Source organism: Macrotis lagotis, chromosome 1 (genome assembly GCF_037893015.1).
Source record: "Macrotis lagotis isolate mMagLag1 chromosome 1, bilby.v1.9.chrom.fasta, whole genome shotgun sequence".
Lineage (NCBI taxonomy): Eukaryota > Metazoa > Chordata > Mammalia > Peramelemorphia > Peramelidae > Macrotis > Macrotis lagotis.
In genome coordinates this window covers 229431879-229454666 of record NC_133658.1, presented here as the reverse complement: position 1 = coordinate 229454666, position 22788 = coordinate 229431879, and the positions used below count along the sequence as shown (strand labels likewise).

General features: G+C 34.1%; 1 protein-coding gene across 1 annotated transcript in view; it reads right to left on the bottom strand.

Moving 5' to 3' along the window:
• Nucleotides 1-2180: 2180 nt before the first annotated feature.
• Nucleotides 2181-22788, bottom strand: part of HSD17B2 (hydroxysteroid 17-beta dehydrogenase 2) — a 97101-nt gene continuing 76493 nt past the window's right edge. Inside the window, exons 4-5 of the mRNA XM_074209751.1 lie at nt 19282-19419; nt 2181-2667 (exon numbers count right to left, since the gene is read on the bottom strand). Coding sequence (XP_074065852.1) covers nt 2336-2667; nt 19282-19419 — 470 coding nt within the window. The 3' untranslated portion in view covers nt 2181-2335. The remainder of the gene's footprint in view (nt 2668-19281; nt 19420-22788) is intronic.

Below are 22788 nucleotides of genomic sequence, written 5' to 3'. Positions count from 1 at the left end.
TCAGCAAACATTTATTAAGCACCTAGGGGATAGACACTGCTAAGCAGTGGGAATATGTCTATATACATATATATATAGCAACTGGACTTGGAGTCAGGAAGACCTGATTTTCAATTCAGTCAATTTACCTTTTATTAAGTACTGACAATGTGCCAAATACTAGGCTAAACAGCCTCAAATGCTGCCTCTTTTTCTTATATACAAAACAGAAATTAGGGGGGTTTTTTAGGGGGTTTTTTTGCAAGGCAAATGGGGTTAAGTGGCTTGCCCAAGGCCACACAGCTAGGTAATTATTAAGTGTCTGAGACTGGATTTGAACCCAGGTACTCCTGACTCCAGGGCTGGTGCTTTATCCACTGCGCCACCTAGCTGCTCCTCACAAAACAGAAATTAAAAATAGCCCCTACTTCCCAGAATTGTTGCGAGGAGTTAACAAGAGAATGTATTAAAGCACTTTGTAAACTCAAAAAAAAAAAAAAAAAAAGCAAAATACAGTCCCTGACTTCAAAGAGCTCATACTCTAATGGGGAGTAATAAGAAGAAAGCCTTGAAACAGGTGGGATATTAAGTGATGCATGCCCTGGACCCACTCCTTAAATGATGACTCTCCAATCAGGCTAAGATATGCTCATAAAATGCTTATCAATAAGCTTTCTGAGAAAAAAAATTAATGGGCTTTCATTTAAATTTAATCTGCATTATTACCATTTTTCCTTTTTTTTGTTTTTGTTTTTGTTTTTTCAAGGCAGTTGGGTTAAGTGACTTGCCCAAGGTCACATAGTTAAGTAATTATTAAGGTTCAAGGCTGGATTTGAAATTGGATCCTCCTGATTCCAGATCGGGTGCTCTATACATTGCACCACCTAGCTGCTCCTCTCATTGCTTTCTTAAGTTTAAACAACCAAGAAAATAATAAATCAAACTTGATTTGTAGCATTGGTCAATTTATGATCATAATTTTGTTTACATTGGAAAAGTTTTTAGAAGTTTAATACATTTTTAATGTATTATATAATATATTGATATTTTTATACAAATACACCATTTTCATGGCTTTAGGATATTTGTGAAATACTTTGCAAAACACCAGTTAGGATTGGAGTCTGAGTTCTTCCCCTTAGTTAAGATGATTTACTTCTTTTCTTTTAATTTATGGAATAAAACAAGAATTTCCTACAAACTTTGAATCTGATTGTTAAATTTACAGTGAAAAGAAATTCACCCTGGATAATTTAACAATCAGCTTGAGAGCCAGTAGGAGCTGACTACCATGTAAGAAATCTTGGATTATTACTTTTATTATTATTTATTATTACTATTTATTATTATTATTATTGTTATTATTATTATTATTATTACTTCCCTGGTTATGGGGAGGTGATGAGGAAGATGAAGAATGAGAAATATTATAGAGAACCTTCCTTGAGAAAGAAATTTATCCCTTCAAGGAGGGGATCTTTTCAAAGGAACCAAGAAAAGATTGGTCCATCTGAGCATTTTCATCCAAATTCTATCAGTACTTTACCCTCCTTTTAACCATAGTATTAGAACTGGAAAGAATCTTCAAGGTCTTTTAATCCATCCCTCTCTTTAACAGATGAAGAAATTGAAAGGAGGTTAGATGACTTGCCCAATATCCCACAAATAATAATTAGCAAAGCTGGGGTTCATGCTCAGTTACTTCAATTCTCAACCAAGGTTTCTTTCTACTGTACCACATTTCTTCCCCTTCTCTTCTTTCTCCCTCTTTTCATTCCTCTACTCAGCATCCCCCTTTTTCTCTTCTCCTTTTTTATCTTCTCCTAGTGCCATCTTCACTTCCTTATCACTATCTCCTTCAACCTATCTTCATTCTCCTTCTTTTCCTCTTTCTCCTTCCCTTTTCTCTCTCTGTCTCTGTCTCTCTGCTCTCTCTATTTGTCTTTCTGTCTGTCTCTCTCTGACTTTCTCTGTCTCTCTCTCTGACTGTCTCTGTCTCTCTATCTCTGTCTCTCTGTCTCTGTCTCTGTCTCTGTCTCTCTCTCTGTCTCTCTCTCTCTCGCTCTCTCTCTCTCTCTCTGATTCTGTCTGTCTGTCTTTCTGTCTCTCTCTCTTCCTTTCCCCATCTCCACATCCTTATCTTAGCACAAATTCTATTTCCTATTTTCTCCCCCCCCCCCCCACTCCTCTTGTTTGCCACCTGGAGATACTTTCCACCACTGAACTCTGCTTCCCCAAAGATAAACAGCCAGCCAACATAGAAGTTTCTTTAATGAGAAGCCAAAAGCTTTGTTTCCATAAAGACAATTTCTAGGAGTGCCTGGTAACTTTCTGAACAATGGTCAGCTTTTATGGGTCATGTTAAAGCCTTGGGCATAGTGTTGGAGCGGAAAATTTTACCGGCAAGATAATCAAAGACTGAAACAGGAAAATAGGAAATTATGCAAATCCACAGGTAGGAAAATATCCCTGCTGTGTACAAAGCAGATGGGTTCTTGCACAGGATGCTATGCAGTATGTCTGTGAATAAGGGGGAGAAATCTGTGGGACTTTCATTAAGAATCTGGCGAAATGATCTAGTCGTGGACTGGAAGTAGTCTCGGCCATAAACTTCTAGTACATCAGGGGACATGTTTTCCAGGATGTCCTTCTCTTGCTTTGCCCACGTTTCACTTGTGCCTCCTATGTCTGTGACAACAGAGAGGAGAGATATCATGATTAGGGACAGGAATAGTGAATGGGTTAGCATCTGGAGAAGCAGCTAAGTAAATATGTCAGCCCAGGTACCTGTATGCTTCTATTGGAAAGGCTAGTAAAACCTCAAAGATAGGTTAGATTCCAACTGTCATATCATGACAACTTCTTAAAAATGCAGAGATATAATTTACTTATTAGATCATAGATTTAGAAGATAATCCAACCCCCCCCTTCCATTTTGCAGATGAGGAAATTGAAACCCAGAAAAGTTTAAGTGACTTTACATGGTCATACAAATAATATGAAGCAGAGAAAGGATTTGAAACTCCAAATCCAAATCTAATCCTTTTTTTAAAAATTTTCTTTTTCTAATTCAATTTTATTTTCAGCTTTAAATTTTCTCCCTCCCATGAGAAAGGAAAAAAACTCATTACAAGCATGTACAATCAATTGAAACCAATTAAATGTCTCCCTCCACCATGTATGTATATATATATGTATATGGATTCACATATAAGGTTCATTGTGGACTGTGTATTGACTTAGTTTTAAAATGAGAGTTTATCTGTTTTATTGGATATTTATTTATTTTATTAAATATTTCACAATCATATTTTAATTTGATTTGGGTCATGCTCAGAGTATTATAAGTTGCATGTTTGACCTCTATGATATAAATCATTCTTCTGGTTCTGTTCATTTCACTTTACACTCAAATATTCCTGGGTTTTTCTAAAAACCATTTCCTTCATTATTTTTATAGAACATAACCTTCCATCACATTTGTATACCATAACTTGTTGAGCCATTCACCAATTGATAGAGACTGTTTCAGTTTCCAATTCTTTGCCATCAAAAAAGGGTTGCTATAAATATTTTTGTACATATGGGTCTTTTTTTTCTCTTTCTTTAATCTATTTGAGATATAGACCTAGTAGCTGTACAGTTAGGTCATTAATGTAGTGCTTTTCCATAGTCCCTCTATCATTTGTCATTTTTGTTTTTTGTCCTCTTTGTCAATATATATGAGGTGGTAACTCATAATTGCTTTAATTTGAATGTCTCTAATTATTATTAGAATGATTTAGAATTTTTTTTGTAGTGATTGATAGTTTGGATTTCCTTCTGTGAAAATTACTTATACATATCTTTGACAATTATTAATCTTATAATTTGAATCAGTTTGCCATATATCTTAGAAATTAGACCTATATCAAATAAACCTGTCGCAAAGATTTCGCCCAAATTTCCTGGGTTTTCTTCCCTAAATTTAGGTTTATTGTCTTTGTCCAATTTTTTATTTTTATGTAATCAAAATTATCCATTTTATTGCCTATGAACATCTCTTTTTATTGTTTGGTTGTGAACTCTTCATCTATCCATAGATCTAACAAGTAATTTCTTCATTCTTTCAATTTGCTTCCTTTGTGTCTAAATCACGTACACATTTGGAACTTAGCATACAGTGGAAGATTTTGGTCTCTATCTAGATTCTATCAGATTATTTTCCAGTTTTCCCAATGGTTTTTGCCTTGAAAAGCAGAATTGACTAAATGGAAAAAAGATATACAAAAGTTCACTGAAGGGAAGACTTTCTTAAAAAGCATAAAGCATATAGGCCAAATGGAAAAAGGCACAAAAACACACAGAAGAAAAGTACTCCTTAAAAAGCAGAATTGACCAAATGGAAAAGGAGGTACAAAAGCTCACTGGAGAAAATAATTCCTTAAAATTGGAGTTGAGCAAATTTAGGTTAATGACATTATGAGACATCAAGAAACAATAAAACAAAATCAAAAGAATGAAAAAGTAAGACATAATATCTCATTGGAAAAATAACTGACCTGGAAAATAGATTCAGGAGAGAAAAAATTTTAAATTATCAGACAGCTTAAAGCCATGGTCAAAAAAAAAAACTTTGACATCGCCTTTCAAGAAATTATCAATTATATAATTATCAATTATCAGGGGCGGTTAGATGGTGCAGTGGATAGAGCATGGGCCCTGGAGTCAGGAGTACGTGAGTTCAAATCTGGCCTCAGACACTTAATAATTACCTATTTGTATGGCCTTGGGCAAGCCACTTAACCCCATTGCCTTGCAAAAACTAAAAAAAAAAAAAAAAAAAAAAAAGAATGGTTCTGATATTCTAGAACCAGAAAATAAAAATACAAACTAAAAGAATCCACTAAACACATCCTTAAAGAAATACCAAAATGAAAATTTTCAAGAATGTTTTAAACAAATTCCAGAACTCCTAGGTCAAGGAGAAAAATATTATAAGTATATAGAAAGAAATAATTCCAGTATTATCAAGTCAAAATAATATAAGATTTAGCAGCTACTACATTAAAGTACTGGAGGACTTGAAAAATGATATTCTAGAGGGCAAAGGAGCATTACAATCAAGAATCAATTATCTAGCAAAACTAAATATAATCCTTCAGGGGGAAAAATAGACACTCAGTGAAATAGAGAACTTTCAAAGATTCTTGATGAAAAGAGCAGAGCAAAATAAAATTTTGACTTTCAAATACAAAACCCAAGAGAAATATATAAAAAAGGGAAATAGGAAAGGGAAATCATAAGGCACTTAATAATAACTAATAAATAAGGGAATCAAACTGTTTATATTTCTTTTTGTGAAGATGATACTTATAAGAACTTTCTCATTATTAGTTAAGAAGGAGCATATATATATATACATAGATATAGATAGATAATACAATTGTGAGATGAACTTGATATCTAAAAAAATAAAATCAAAGGATGAGAAAGAGGAATGCACTGGAAAAACAGGAAAGGAGGGATAGAATGGGTAAATTATCTCACATAAAAGAAGAAAGAAAGAGCTTTTTAACTCTCATAGGAACTGGTTCAAAGAGGAAATGACAGATACACTCGACTGGGTATAGAAATCCATCTTATCCTACAGGAAGGAGAAGGAGAAGGGAATGAAGGAAGGATGTATAATAGAAAAGACAAAAGATTGGGGGAGGCAGCAGTCAGATGCAAAATTCTTTTGATGAGGGAAAGGGTAAAAGGAGAGAGAGAAAATAGAATAAACAAGGATAAAAGGAAATACAGTAAGCAATCATAACTGTCAATAAAATTCATAGAAAGTTTCTCTGATAAAGGTCTCACAATAAAATAGAGAACTGAGTCAAATTTGAAAAATAAGAGCCATTCCCCAATTGATAAATTATCAAAAGATATGAACAGTTTTCAGATGAAATAATCAAAGCTATCTTTAGCATATAAAAATGCTCTAAATAACTATTGATTGGAGAAATGCAAATTAAAAGTTCTTTTTTTTAAATTTTTTAAATTTTTTATTTTTTTATTCTCATTTTGTACAAATGTTTTTTTACATTAATAAAATATTCTTGTTTAAGAGTAAACAAAATACCCCCTCATGAATATAGACTTGCTTGAGCGATAAAGTAAAGGGGAGAGAAGAAAATTAAAATTAAAAAAATAATAGTAATAATTGTAGGTATGGCCAGGTGGAGCAATGGATGAAGCACCAGCCCTGGAGCCACGAGCACCCGAGCCCACATCCAGCCCCATAGACACAACAATCAATCACCCAGCCGTGTGACATGCAAGCCACCCGATCCCCACTGCCCTGCAAAAACCAAAACGAAGGGAAAAAAAGACCCAAAATAAAATAAAATAGTAATAATAGTAGGGGTGGCTGGGTAGCGGACAGAGCATCGGCCCTTGGGCCAGGAGCACCTGGGTCCAAATCCGGCCTCAGACACTCAAAGATCACCCCGCTATGTGGCCCCAGGCAGGCCACCCAGCCCCATTTGCCCTGCACCCCCCCCCCCAAATAATAATAATAATAAAAAATGTACTTCAGTCTTTGTTCCAACACCAACAACTCTGTTATGGGTGGATCACATTCTTTATGGTAAGTCCATTGCAAAAGTTACTTCCATATTTTTCCAACATTGCCATTGCTGATCACAAATCTCTCCTTTCTTATTTCTCCACTATCATGTACTATATTTTCTCTCTCCTTTCACTCTGACTCTGCTGTAGGGTTGATGAGTGGCACAGCAGACAGATCCCTGGTCCTGGGGCCAAGAAGCCCTAAGCCCCCACACCACCCCTTAGGCCCAGAATCCACCTGGCCCCATGGTCCTGGACAGGCCTTCCAATCCCAGCCCCTTGCAAGAAGTAAAAAAGAAAATGTGTTATATCTGACCACTCTCCCCCCATGGTCCATCCTCTCCTCCTTTATTCACATCCCCACCCCTTCCCCCTGCTCCCCCCTCCTTCTTACTCCAGATGCCTATACCCCATTGAATATATATGTTGTTTCCTCTCCTAGCCACCTCTGATGAGAGCAAAGGTTCCCTCATTCCCCCTTGCCTCCCCCCCCCACCATATCATTGCAATAGCTCATTGTAATAAAAAAAACTTATTATATGAAATATCTTGGCCTATTCCCCCTCTCCTTTTTCTTTCTCCCATTACATTTACCTTTTTTCTATTGACTCCATATTTATACCATATTTTATCTTCAAATTCAGCTTTCTCTTGTGCTTTGATTATAAAAGCTCCCTCTACCTGCTCTGTTAACTGAGAAGGTTCATATGAGTATTACCAATGTCATTTTTCTATGCAGGAATACATGCAGTTCATCATCATTAAGTCCCTCATATTTCCCCCCTCTCCTCCAATTTCCATGCTTCACCTGAGTCCTGTATCTGAAGATCAAACCTTCTGTTCAGCTCTGGCCTTTCCAAAAGGAACATTTGAAATTCCCCTGGTTCATTGAAAGTTGATCTTTTTCCCTGGAAGAGGACATTCAGCCTTGCTGGGTAGTTCATTCTTGGCTGCATTCTAAGCTCTTTTGCCTTCCGGTATATTATATTCCAAGCCCTACGATTTTCCAATGTAGTTGCTGCTAAGTCCCCTGTGATCCTGACTGCAGCTCCACGATATTTGAACTGTGTCCTTCTGGCTGCTTGTAATATTTTCTCTTTGACTTGGGAGTTCTGGAACTTGGCTATAATATTCCTAGGGCTTGGATTTTTGGGATCTCTTTCTCGGGGGGATGGGTGGAGTCTCTCCATTTCTATTTTGTTCTCTGCTTCTAGAATATCAGGGCAATTTTCCTGTAGTAATTCTTTGAAAATGATGTCAAGGCTCTTTTCCTGATCATGACTTTCAGGTATTCCAATAATTTTCAAATTATCTTTCCTAAGTCTGTTTTCCATATCAGTTGTTTTTTCAATGAGATATTTCACATTTTCTTCTAATTTTTTATTTTTTTGGTTTTGAAGTATTGATTCCTGATTTCTGGTAAATTCATCAATCTCCCTGAATTCTATTCTTTGTCTGAAGGATTTATTCTCCTCAGAGAGTTTTTTTTTATCTCTTTTTCCATCTGGCCAATTTTGCTTTTTAAAGCATTCTTCTCCTTAATAACTTTTTGAACTGTTTTATCCATTTGACCTAAGCTGGTTTTTAGCAGGCTATTTTCTTCAGCATTTTTTTGGATTTCCTTAACTAAGTTGCTGACTTCATTTTCATGTTTTTCCTGCATCTCTCTCCTTTCTTTTCCCAGTTTTTCTTCCAACTCCCTCATTTGATTTTCAAAGTCTTTTTTGAGCTCTGTCATGGCCTGAGCCCAATTTCTGTTTTTCTTGGAGTCTTTAGATGCAGGAGCTTGTGCTTCCTCATCTTCAGACGGAGTGTTTTGATCCTTCTTGGGCTCATTTGCAAAATATTTCTCAATGGTCTTCCTCTTGTTTCTCTGCTTGCTCATTTTCCCAGCCTGGGCCTGGTTTTGGGGTACTTCCTGAGCTTTTGGGGCACTCCCACAAGGGTCTCAGTGTGTGAGGCTCTGTCCTTCCTCCTGGTCTGTGAATGACCACAAGTGCCCCCCTCTGCCCTGGGGCTGAGGTGGGGGGTCCTGCTGTTCTATTGGGGGGCCTAGACTGCGATCAGGATCTGAATGTGGTCAGTCCCAGAGTCCTGCTCCAGAGGCAGAGGACAGAGCTCTGCAGTCTCATTAAAACAGTTCTAAGGTACTATGTCACATCTATTTGATCAACTAATAAGACAGAAAAGAAAATGGAAAATATTGGAGGTGATGTGGGAAAATTGAGACACTAAATCACTATTAGTAGAATTGTGAAATGATTCAAATATTATATAGACCAATTTGGAACTATGTCCAAAGGACTTTAAAATGATGCATACCCTGCTAAGCCAGAATTATCTTTACAATTATTGTATTCCTAAAGAGATAAAAAAACAAAAGGAAAAGGATCTATATGTACAAAAATATTTAAAGTAGCAATTCCTCCTCTTCCTCCTCCTCTTCCTTATGAATGTTATGGAATACTATTGTTCTGTAAGAAATCACAAGCAGATGGATTTCAGAAGTATTTGGAAAGACTTGCTCTCCAAAACAATTCCCTGGTATGCTTGGTCTTTTGTTCCTCTTGATGAATTTTCTTATTGTTTTTTCAAACTCCCTCAAATACTCATTGAGTGTTTTGGTTGATAAGGATCTTCTTCTTCTTCTTCTTCTTCCACTTCTTTTTTCTTTCTTCTTTTTTTCTTCTTCTTTCTCCTTTTCCTTTCCTCTTCTTTTCTTCATATGCCTTTAGATAGCTTTAATTTTTTTTACCTGAGAATTGCCTATTCATATCCTTTGACCATTTATCAATTGGGGAATGACTTGTTGTAATCTTATAAATTTAACTTAGTTCTCTATTTATTTTAGAAATGAGTCTTTTATCAGAAACACTAGCTATATAAATTGTTTCCCAACTAAGTGCACTCCTTTTATTCTTGGTTACATTGGTTTAATTTAATTTTTTAACATAATATAATCAATTTAATTTAACATAATCAAAACCATCCATTTTGCATTTTGTAATGTTCTTTATCTCTTAATCAGTCATAAACTCCTCCCCATTCCATAGATATGAAAGATAAGCTATTCCTTGTTCTTCTAATTGGCTTATGCTATGACAATTTTTGTCTAAATCCTGTACCCATTTCAATCTTATTATATGGTATGAGATATAGGTCTATGCCTAGTTTCTGCCATACTATTTTCCATTTTCCCCAGCAGTGTTTGTTTTAAAAAATGAGTTCTTAACCCAGAAACTGGAGTCATTGGATTTATAAAACAGTAGATTAATAAAGTCATTTACTACTGTTTCTTTTGTACCGCATCTTTTCCATTGATCCATTGTTTTATTTTTTAGCCAGTACCAAGCAGTTTTGGTGACTATTGCTTTATAATATAATTGTAGATCTGGTAGAGCTAAAACCACCTCCCTTTGCATTTTTTCATTAATTCCTTTGATATTCTTGACCTTTTATTTCTCCAAATGAATTTTGTTACAATTTTTTTTCTGGCTCAATAAAATATTTTTGGTAGTTTTACTGGTATGTTATTGAATAAGTAATGTAATTTAGGTAGAATTGTAATTTTTATTATTATAGCCCAGTCTACCCATGAGCAATTGCTATTTTTCCAGTTATGTAGATCTGGTTTTATTTGCATCAAAAGTGTTTTGTAAATGTTTTCATATAATTTCTAAATTCCACAGTACTTTCTATGAATACAGATAACATTTTCCATCATGAATCTTTTTAGAATTGTCTTTGATCAGTATATTGCTGAGAAGAGCTCAATCTATCATAGTTGATCATCATACCATTTTGATGTCAATGTGCACAGTAGTCTCTTGGTTCTGCTCACTTCACTAAGCATTGGTTCATGCAAGTCTTTCCAGGTTTTTCCAAAATCCACCTACTCATGATTTCCTACAGAACAATAATATTCCATAACATTCATATACTACAATTACTTCAGTTATTCCCCAATTGAATAGCATTCCTTCAATTTCTAATTTTTTGCCACCTCAAAAAGAGTTGCTATAAATATTTTTATGTATGTGGGTCTTTTCCCCTTTGAAATGATCTTTTTGGGATACAGACCTGGTAGTAGTATTGTTGGGTCAAAGGGTATCTATAGTTTTATAACACTCTGGGCATAGTTCCAAATTGCTCTCCCAAATAATTCCCTGATATTCTTGTTCCTCTAGATGAATTCTGTTATTATTTTTTCAAACTCTAAAATAATCATTGGGTCTTTTTGGTTGATAAGGTATTGAATAAGTTAATTTAAGTAGTTTTGTAATTTTTAAAATTATATTGACTCAGCCTAACCATGACCTATTAATATTTAGGAAATTGGTTCTATCTTCATTTGTGGAAGGGGAAAATAGTGGAGGGGGGGTATTTTATTTTTGTTTTTCCTGTATGTGTTATGGCATGTGGATTCCCAGTATTTTATACTATCTATACTTAAATGAAATTTTCTATCTCTCCATGCTGGATTTTGATGGTAATATTCAAAAAGATTCATATTCTCCCGATTTTACTTTTTTCAATAACTCTAAAATATTCCCCCTTCTTTCCTCTCATATTTCCATCACTTTACAGCAGTCTGTTATCACCTTATGCCTAGATTAATGAAAAAGCCTGTTGGTGGAGCTGTCTGCCTCAAGTCTCTCCCTTCATTCAATCACTAAAGCAATTTTCCAAAAATGCAAGTCCAACTATGTCACTCTTCTCAATAAACTCTAGTGCCTTCCTATCACCTCCAGGATCAAATGCAAAAATGCTCTTTTTATCATTCAGAGAATTTCATAATCGATCCTCCTCCTATCTTCCTATTTTTCTAATACCTTACTTCCTATCATATACTCCTTGATCTAATGACATTGACCTCTTAAAAGTTTCACAAACCAGGCACTCCATCTTTCAATGCTTGGCATCATATCTAGTTGTACCCTATCCCTGAAATGTTTTTCTCCCCAACTCTACCTAGCTCTACCTCAATGCTACCTAAAAACTGGTTTTTTAGGTTACAATTAAAATCATATCTTTTATAATAAGTCTTTCTGAACTCTTTTTTTTTAAGGTTTTTCAAGGCAAATGGGGTTAAGTGGCTTGCCCAAGGCCACACAGCTAGGTAATTATTAAGTGTCTGAGGTCATATTTGAACTCAGGTACTCCTGACTCCAGGGCTAGTGCTCTATCCACCTGGCAACCCCTGAATTCATAATTTTATTGTCTTAATTCTGCTAATCATTTCCCACTTATCTTGTAGCTTTCTTTTTTATATATTTATTTGCATGTTGTCTCACCTCTCCCCATTAGTTTGTAAGGTCTTTGAGGACAGGAAATGTCTTTTACCTCTTTTTTTAATCCCCAGTGCTTAGCACACAGTGCCTGGTAATTAGAAGGTGCTTAATTAATGCTTATTGATGGACAGATTGATATCCTACAAATTTATCGAAGTTGCTAATTATTTTTCATAGCTTTTTAGTTGGCTCTCTAAGGTCCTCTAAATAAATCATATCATCTGTACTGAGAAATAATTTTGTTTCTTCTTTGCCCCATTGCTTAAACCTTCAATCTCTTTTTACTTGTCTTATGACTAGCTAGCATTTTTAGCATTGTACTAAATAGTTGTGGTGATAATGGACATCTCTGCTTTACTCTTGCGTTTGTTGGATTTTATTTATTATTCTATTATTACGCTCTATCCTCTCACAGCTGATGCCTGTTCTTTGGCTTAGTTACTATTTATCATTTAAAAGAAAGCTTGATTTATTTCTATTCTTTCTAATTATTTTTAAAATAGGAATAGATTTTTGTGTCCTTTGATATATTCAAATATTTGTCTTTTATCTATTATATTTATACTTTTTCTAATATTGAACTAGATATGCATTCCTAGAATAATTCCCACCTGTTTTTCTGTGTATAATCTTTGTGATATAGTGTTGATCTTCTTTCTAACATTTTATTTAAATCAATATTGGATGTCATTGGATCAAGGAGTATATGATAGGAAGTAAGGTGTTAGAAAAACAGGAAGATAGGAAGAGGTTAGATTATGAAATTCTCTGAATGATAAAAAGAGCATTTTGCATTTGATCCTGGAGGTGACAGGAAGCCACTAGAGTATATTGAGGAGAAGAGTGACATAGTTGGACCTGCATTTTAGGAAAATTGCTTTAGTGACTGAATGAAGGACTAGAATTGGGAGCAACTCCGGGCAGCAGCTCCACCAATAGGCTTTTACATTAGTCTAGGTATGAGGAGATAAGAGTCTGCTCTAGAGTCACGGCAGTCAGAGGAAAGAAGGGGGAATATTTAAATCAATATTCATTAGGAGTATTGATTTATCTCTTTATTTCTCTGTTTTAACTCTCCCTAGCTTAGCTTTCAAGACCATATTTGTCTTGTATAAGGAATTTGGTAGGACTTTTTCCTATTTTTAAAAAAACATTATAAAGTATTGAAATTGTTATTTAAATGTTTGGTATAACTTGCTTGCATATTCATTTCGTCTTAGGAATTTGTTTTTAGGGAGTTCATGGTTTGTCCAAATTCCTTTTTTTCCTATTTCCTCTTCTGTTAATCTGGGCAATTTATGTTTTTGTAAATATTCAACCATTTCATTTAGATTGTCAATTTTTTGGCATGTAGTTGGATGAAATAGCTCCTAGAAATTTATTTTACTTCTTCTTTTATTAGTTGTAAATTCATATTTTTCATTTTTGAAACTGATAATTTAGTTTTTTCATTTTTAAAAAAATCAAGTTAGCTGATCTCTATTTTTAAAAAGTCATAGTTTTATTTATTAATTCAATGGTACTTATTTTTTCCAATTGTTGGAAAATTTTTTGACATTTTAGTTTTTGACTAGGGGGTTTCTATTTTACTGTTTAATTGAGGGTTTAAGTTTGTTTTTAGTTTTATTAGTTGATTATTGGTTATATGCTCTCTCTCTATTATTGATGAAAGTATTTTGAGATATACATTTTAACTAATTCTGTTTTGGTTGTATCTCACAATCTTTTGTATGTAGTCTAGTTGTTATTATTTTTAATGAAGTTAATTCTTTCTATTATTTGTTCATTAACTTACCAGTCTTTGGAATTAAATTACTTTTCACTTAATTTTTAATTTCACCTTCAAAGGTCCTTCACTTAATAAATTTTTAACTATATTGTGGTCAGTAAAACATGGATTTAATATTTCTGCTTTTCTATATGTTTGGAAAATTTTTATACCTTGATACATGGTCAATTTTTTATGAAAGTGCAAAGCATAGCTCAAAAATAGATATACTCCATTGTGTTCCCATTAAATAATGACCAGAGGTCTATCAGATCTAAATTGTCTAAAATTCGTTTTTTGCTCCTTTTTTGGGGGGTTAGATTTATCTAAGGTTGTTGGGGATAAATTAAGGTCCCACACTGTTATAATCCACTACTTATTTCTCCTTGTAACACACTGAATTTTTTCCTTAAAAATTAGAAGCTATGTGATTTGGTGCCTATATATTTAATATTGTTATTAATTTGTTGTCTACAGTCTCTTTTACCAAATATAGTTTATTTGTATCTTTTAATTAGGTCTGTTTTTGCTGTTGCTTTCTTTGAGATCATGAAAGCTATACTTGCCTTGCTTTACTTTAGTTGAAATATAACAGATACTATTCCATCTTTTTGTTCTAATTTTATGTATATTTTTCTTTTTCTAGTGTGTTTCTTTTAAACCACATATTGTTGGATTCTGGTTTCTAATTCATTTGATTATCTTTTTTACATTTTATGGGTGAATTCATTTCATTCACATTCACAGTTGTGATTGCTAACTGTAAATTTTCCTCCATCTTATTTTCTCATACTTTTTCTTCTCTGTTTTCCTACCACTTCTTTAAGAGAGTATTTTGTTTTGGTTAATCCCTCCTTTAATGTCTTCCTCATATTTTTTATCTTTTCCTTTACCCACTTTCCTCTGATTTTGCTGTTGTATGGAGTGTATTGTTTTTACTCCACTCTGTATGTACATGAATACTCTTCTTTGATCAGCTCAGATGAAAGCAAGGTTCAAGTGTCACTCACTTTCCTCCTTACTCTGTCCTCCATATTATATAGTCTTCTACTTTCCCACTCCATTTATTTGAGAAAACTTTCTTCATTCTTCTCCCTTTTACTCATCTTTTATCCAGTATATCCCTCTTCCCCACCTCTTAACATTATTTTTTAAAATTATAATAAAAATATAACAGTATCACTTCAAGTCACTATTTTAAAGTGGACTTCCTCTATGATTTCTCTTCATGATAGAACTCAGAAGAGCCTAGATATATCATATTCCTCCATATAATAATGTAAACAGACAAACCTTCTTTAGTCTTTTATGACTGTTTGCTCATGTTTACCTATCTATGCTTCTCTTAACAGTGTTTGAATAACAGATTCCTTACTTAACTCTGACATTTCATCATAAATGTTTAGTTTGCTAATTTTGTTAAAGCTCCATTTTCCCCAGTTGGATTGCACTCAGGTTTTCTGGATAAGTTATACTTGACTGCATGTCTATAACTTTTGTCTTTTGTAACATTAAGTTCTAAGCTCTCTGATTCTTTACTGTGGTGACTAGTAAATTGTGATATTGACTGTGGCTACTTGCTACTTGAATTCTTTCTTTCTGCCTCACAAGTATTTTTTAATGTGATTTGGGAGCCTTGGATTTTGCCTACATTATTTCATTTTGAGATTTCTGTCAGGAGGTAACTGATAGATTCTTTCTCCTACTTTGCTGGCTGGTAATAAGAGATCTGTATAGTTTTATAATTTGTTGGAACATCATGCTTAGGCACTTGCTTTTGGTCATTGTTTTCATATAGTCCAAAGATTACCAAATTATTTTGATCTATTTTCTATATTTTTAAATTTTGAGATACTTTGCATTTTCTTATTTTTTTCAGGCTTTTGACTTTGTATATCTTCAAGCTTCATTGGATCATTAGATTCTTTTTGGTCAGTTCTAATTTTTATAGAGTTACTTTCTTGGGTAAAGTTTTGTATCTCTTGTTCCAAGCTATTAATCTTGTTTTCATATCTTTCATTCAAATTTCTCATATTTTTTTAGTTTTTGCAAGGCAATGGGATTAAGTGACTTGCCCAAGGTCACACAGCTAGTTAATTATTAAGTGTCTGAGGCCAGATTTGAACTCAGGTCCTCCTGACTCCAGGGCTGGTGCCTATCCACTGTGACACCTAGTTGCCCCTCATTTTATTTTTAAAATAATTTAGACTCTTTTTTAGACTCTTGCTTTAACCCTTCTAACAATTCAGATTGGACCTATGTCAGAGCTCCATTTTTATTTAAGGTATTGCTTTCAGACATTTTCAAGTCATTCTCTTCTTTTCTCTTCTAGGTTTATATCTTGAGCTTCCCTGTTGCTATAATGGTCCCCTATGTGGGATGGTTTTGTGTGAGTGTGTGCTTATTTTTCAGCTTATTTCTTGACTTTGGTTTCTGTGTTAGTACTGAACTTTGTGCATAACTGGGCATCTCACCTCTTATGTCTGTCTTCTGTATCCAAGATGTTGGACTTTCAATGCTTTCAAAGCTCCCAAAGTGATGGAAATTTAGGTAAAGTCTATTCACTGCCCTGTACATAAGAGCTATGCAAGTTCCTGACCTAGATTGGATCTATTGTGTTATCCCTGGTTGGGAGATTTAGTAGACTATTGATGAACCTGAATCAGGCATTATTAATCTTTTGGGAAGTACTCTAATTCTGAATGACTAAACTATAGGTTCCCCTTTGGTCTGGGACCACTGCTGACTTTTAGCCTGGGCTATGGGTTGGAAATGAGTTACTGCTGTTCTTCAGGAATCAGAGTCAAAGAGCTATTGTTTGCTTCTAGACATTTTTCCTTCCTCAGTATACAGTTAGTACTTCAATATTGATCCTCTGAGACTGGAACTGGATAGTGAGCAACAAAGCTGCCTTGTGGCATCTAATCTTGAATCCTATCCCTGAAAAGGAATCTCTTAAGATGGCTCCCTGCCCCAGTGCCCAATCTCAGGTCAATTTTAGTCCATAGGCACTGCATCATGTCATATGGCCTGATCCTTCCAGACCTCCTCCTTAGTATCAGGGAGCCTTTCTGCCTCCCTAAGCCTCTTTAAGCTGGAAAAAAGACTCACTTTTTCTTAGAGTCTCCAATTAAAATTTAGTCCTAGTGAATTTTTAGATCTTTGTGGAAAATACTTGATTGATGAGCAAAGTCATACTTCTTCCTCTTACTCCATCATCTTGAATTTACTAATTTTTCAATTGTTATTATTTTCTCCATATACTGATTCTGCCTATTGTCTATATATTCAAACATAGATATGTGCAATATATTTACACATACACACAAAGACATATGTACATATACCTGCATGCACAGTCATGTATGTTTATAAGCATCTTGTCATATGTTTGTATAACATACATGCTCACACATATACATATATGCATGGGTGCATGTGTATATATACATCTTAAATATCACATTACCTCAGTTCAAAACCAATCTTGAAAAGAGGCAGTCACTTGTGCATCAAATCTGCCCTAGAGAATAGTACTAAGAAAATAAGATAGTAACCTCTATTCAGGCTAACAAATTTACATAAAGAAAAAAAAAGGAATACCTAATTAGAATTAGGAATAGTGAGAAAGATATAGGGAAAATTAATAGGAGATGAACCCTATTTTTCATGCTCTTTTTTCAGCTCTTTTTTGGCAGGTAGAACAGTCAGATGTTTCTACCCTTTCTCTGCTTTCTGAGGAGAATCAGTTTTTCCCTGAAAGATCTGCCCAAATCAGTGTTGATTACAATTCTTCTGTTCTCTCAGGTTTAAAAAATTTGAGTTAAAGTTCAGCCTAAGGATCTCCTAATCCAATCTCTTCATTTTTCGAAATAATAACTGAAGCCCAAAGCAGTGCAGTGATTTGTCCAAGGTCACACTGGTAGTAATTGCCTCACCTGGGACTGAAACTCAGGTCCTTTGACCCCAATCCAGTAGTTCAATGCCCATTTTGACTCTGTTACTCAAGAAACTACAATGGTTCATTATTATTTCTATGATCAAAGGCAGTTTCTATGTTTACCATAACAACAATAGCTAACTTTATATAGTGTTTCTAGGTTTGCAGAGTACTTTACAAATAATATCTCATTTGTCCCTTGGAACAACCTTGTAGGTGCCCAGCCCTCTATTCACTGGCTCTCATAGTTACCTAACAGTCATGTAAAGCCCTTCACACCTTTCCAACCTTATTAAACAATATTCCCTTTAATATAATATATCATGAAACCATACTGGTCTTTTTATTGCTCTTCATTTATTACATCTTAAATCCCCTATCCTCATCCTTCTGTACTCAGTTCACACACTACATGATACTCAAACCAAATTTTGAAGGAAATTAATGATTCTAAGAGGTGGGAATAAAGGAAAAAGGAGGCCCTTCCAGTCATGGAGGACAACCAGCACAAAAAAGAGAAAGGAAATGGGAGCATCCTCTATGAGAAAACAAGGATAATTCCAATTTGGCTACATAAAAGTATCTATATGAAAAGACTGAAAAGGTAGGTTTTGGCTAGGTTGTGAAGGGTTTTAAATGAGACCAGAGAAGTTAATTTTATCCTAGACATAACAGGAAATCACTGTAATTTATGGAATATTGCAAGGTTGTGGTCAATCATTCTGGCATTTAGTGGAGAGAGGAGAGACTTAAGGCAGGGAAATCAATTAGTAGATTATAGCAATAGTGATTCCAGCAAAAAGTGATGAGAGTCTGAATTAGGGCAATGACTATGCAAATAGAGAAGAAGGCAGATGTCAGAGGTATAGTGGAAATGAAAACAAGATGTAGTAATTGAATAGATGTTATACGAGGGAGAGGGAAACTAGTAAAGATACTGAGGTTGTTCAAGTGGAAGATTTGAATAATGGTAGTACCCTTTACAGAAATTGGGATGTTTGGAAGAGGTTTGAAACAGGTGCAAAAGATATGGATATGATGAGTTTGATACATTCAGTTTAGAATGTCCAAGGGAAAATTGTTGACATTAGCCTGGAATGAAGGAGAGGCTAGAGCTGAATGCATCTAAATACATAGATGCAGGAGCTATTGGAACAGGGTTGATGATTAAACCTATGGGTTGTGATCAATTTATCAGGTGAAAAATTGTAAGGAGTTAAAAGGAAGGAAACCAGGATACAGTCTTGGGGTTTACATATAGGAGCAGGATATGAAGGAAACTTCATGGTAGAGAAAGATATATTCACCATATTGGTGATTTGGGTTTCTTGATTCTTGATAACTTGATAGTGGCCTAGGAGGGAAGTACACTAGCTGTATGACAACATAAACTCTGTTTTTCTCTCTGAGCTTCACTGAGCCTATAAAATGAGGCAATTGTGCTAAGAGGATCTCTTCTTTAATATACTAGGATTTTGATAAGAATAGAGACTTTAGTTTCCTTGATTATAGAGAACTTTTGAAGGAGGAAAATGCCTTTACCAATGCAGATTGCCATTCTCCTTGTACCAAGAGGTTTAATGACTTGCCTAGGGTTAATTAGCAACTTATTCCATGTCTTTAGCAAGACTTGAAACCACATCTTTCTTACTCTGAAGACAGTTCTCTATCCATTAAATCCCTTCCCAAGCATATGTCAAAAAACCTACTTGTTTTGAAGCCTGCAGGATGAATTAATGCCACTTTAATGCCCCATTTTTTAAGCTCCAGTCTCATGACTCCAGAAAACATGGTCAGAGCTGCCTTAGATGAAGAATATGCAGCAAGCAGTTCCATAGGAATGGCTCCTGTAAGGAAATAAGATAAAGAGATCAGAGGATTTGGGATTTAGTGGGAACCAAGGAATTATCTAATCTAATAATTAGCTATCAATCATTATCTAAACTGAAACCCAGAATAATAACAAGACTTACTCAACATCACACAAGTGGTAAGTCTAGGATTTGAACCCAAATTTGTTTTCCACATCCACTGCTTTTTCTACTTCAATATTTTGTAGAAATTAAAAATGAAAATGGAAAATGATTGTAAATGTTTAACTACAAGTAGTCTGGAGTAGAGGGAAATTTGTATGCATGACACACTTTTCAAAGATAATTATACTTTATTTTAACATTCATTTTTAAAAATTTTAAGTTCCAGTTCTCTCCTCTTCAATCTCTCCATTATTCATTAAGAAGATAAACAATATTGTATCAATTATACATGGTAAGTCACACAAGATATATTTCTATATTACTCCTGATGCAAAAAAGTAGAAAATATGTTTCAATATTCATTCAGAATTCATCAGTTCTTTCTCTGAAGGTAGATAGCATTTTTCATCATGAGTGCTTTGGAGTTGTCTTAGATTATTGTAGTGATTGGAGTAGTTAAATATTTCAGTTAACCATTGTAATACTACAGTGCTTTGCATCAGTTCATACAATCTTCCCAGGTTTTTCCCGAAACCATCTTCCTCATTATTTCATATAGTGCAATAGTCTTCCATCACAATCATATGCCATAACTTGTTTACTCATTCCTCAACTGATTGATTTCTCCTCAGTATCCAGTTCTTTCCCACCACTAAAAGAACTGCTAGAAATACTTTTGTATGTATTAGTCCTTTTCCTTTTCCTTTGATTTCTTTGGGATACAGACCTAGTAGAAGTATTATTAGGTTGAGAATAAGCATAATTTTAAAGATCTTTGGGCATAGTTCAAAGATTCTCCAGATTGATTAGATCAGTTCACAATTCCACCAACAGTGCATTAGTTAATCTATTTTTCCTCATTCCTTCTAGGATGTCATTTTCTTTTTCTATTTATGTTAGCCAGGTAAGGTAATACCTTAGAGTTGTTTCAATTTTCATTTCATTAATCATTGATTTAGAGTATTTTTATGTGACTATTGAGAGCTTTGATTTCTTCTTCTTTAAAACTCCCTGTTCATATCATTTGACCATTTATCAATTGAGGAATTGATCTTATTTTTATAAATTTGGCTCCATTCCCTATATATTTCAGAAATGATACCTATAGCACAGAAACTGACTCTAAACTTTTTCCTTAGTTTCTATTTTGTTTCTAATTTTGGCTATGTTGGCTTTGCTTGTGTGAAAACTTTTTTTAATTTCATGTAATCAAAATCATCTATTTTCCTCCCTATAATCCTCTCTGCCTCTTGTTTGATCATAAACTCTTCCCTTATCCATAGATCTGACAAACAAATTTTTTCATAATCCCCTAATTTGAATATATCACCTTTATAAATAAATCATGTATCTATTTTGATCTTATCTTGGTTTATGATATGAGATCCTAGTCCAAGTCTAGTTTCTGCCAAAACACTTTCCATTTTGTCAAATATTGAGTTTTTATCTCAAGATATTTGTGTTTATCAAACACTAGAATACTATGATCATTTTCTAGTGTATTGTATACCTACCTTATTCTACTGCTCTCTACTAACCAATCTATTACTTAGTCAATACCAAATTGTTTTGATGGTTAGCCTTTGTAATATAGTTTGAAGTATGGCACTGCATCTATTTTTCCTTTATTTCCTTGATTCTTTTGATTTTCTTGTCCTTTGGTTCTTCCAGATGAATTTTACTGGTTTTTTAAGAGTTATAAATCTGATCATTTGATTGATATGGCACAGAATAAGTAAATTAATTAAGATGGAATTGTCATTTGTACTATATTGTCTTGGTCTGCCATGAACAAGTAATATTTCTCCAAATGCTTAAATCTGTCTTGATTTGTCTAAAAAGCGTTTTGTGATTATGTTCACATGATTTTTGGATTTGTCTTGACAGGTTAGACTCCTAAGTAATTTATATTGCCTAAAGTTATTTTTATTTTTATTTTTTTAGATTTTGCAAGGCAATGGGGTTAAGTGGCTTGCCCAAGGCCACACAGCTAGGTAATTATTAAGTGTCTGAAGTCAGATTTGAACCCAGGTACTCCTGACTCCAAGGCCAGTGTTCTATCCACTGTGCCACCTAGCCACCCCCTGAAGTTATTTTAAATGTAATTTCTCTCTTCATCTCTTCCTGCTGGGTTTTGTAGTAACATATAGAAGTGCTGATGACTTCTCTTGGTATATTTTATATCCTACAATATCACTTAATTATTAAATTTAGATTTTTTTAGTTGATTCTCTAGGGTTCAAAAAGTATATATTATATCATCTACAAAGAGTGATAGAATTATTTTCTCATTGACCATTCTTATCTTTCAATTTCTTTTTCTTATCTTATTGCTATAGCTAGTATTTGTAGTGCAATATTGAAAAATTATGGTGATAATAGACATCTTCCTTCATCTCTGATCTTATTGGGCAGGCTTCTAGTTTATCTCCATTGTTTTAGACAGATACTACTTTTCATTTTAAGGAAAGCTCTATTTATTCCTATAATCTAGGAATGGGCATTATATTTTATTAAAAACTTTTTCTGCATCTGTTGAGACAATCATATGATTTCTGTTGGTTTTATCATTGAATGCTCAATTATGCTAAAAGTTTCCCCAATTTTGAACCGATTTTGTAATCCTGGTATAGATCCCACTTCATCATATTGTTTGATCTTTGTAATATATCATTGTAATCTCCTTGCTAATATATATTTTTTAAATTTTTTACATCAATATTCATTAGGGAAATTAACCTATAGTTTTCTTTTTCTACTTTTTCTTTCTCTGGTTCAGTATCTTTTTTTTTCTGTCCTTTTTATTTTTTATTTATTTTTTTTTTTTTAGGTTTTTGCAAGGGAATGGGGTTAAGTGGCTTGCCCAAGGCCACACAGCTAGGTAATTATTAAGTGTCTGAGGCCAGATTTGAACTCAGGTACTCCTGACTCCAGGGCTGGTGCTCTATCTACTGTGCCACCTAGCCACCCCCTTACTGTCCTTTTTTTTTTAATTTTCTTTTCCACTTTTAATTTATCCCTAGACACAAACATTTCAATATACAAGGAACAAAATCTTTTCACACATTGTTGTCTAACCACATTTCTCCCAAAATGATTTGTACCATTAACTTTTTAATGCAAAATGTTAGATTTTAACATTTATTCTATTAAATTTCATTAATATTGTCCATTAGAAGTGTTGACATAACAGGTATGTGATATAGTGGGCAAAGAATCAAGCCTTGAATCAGGAAGATC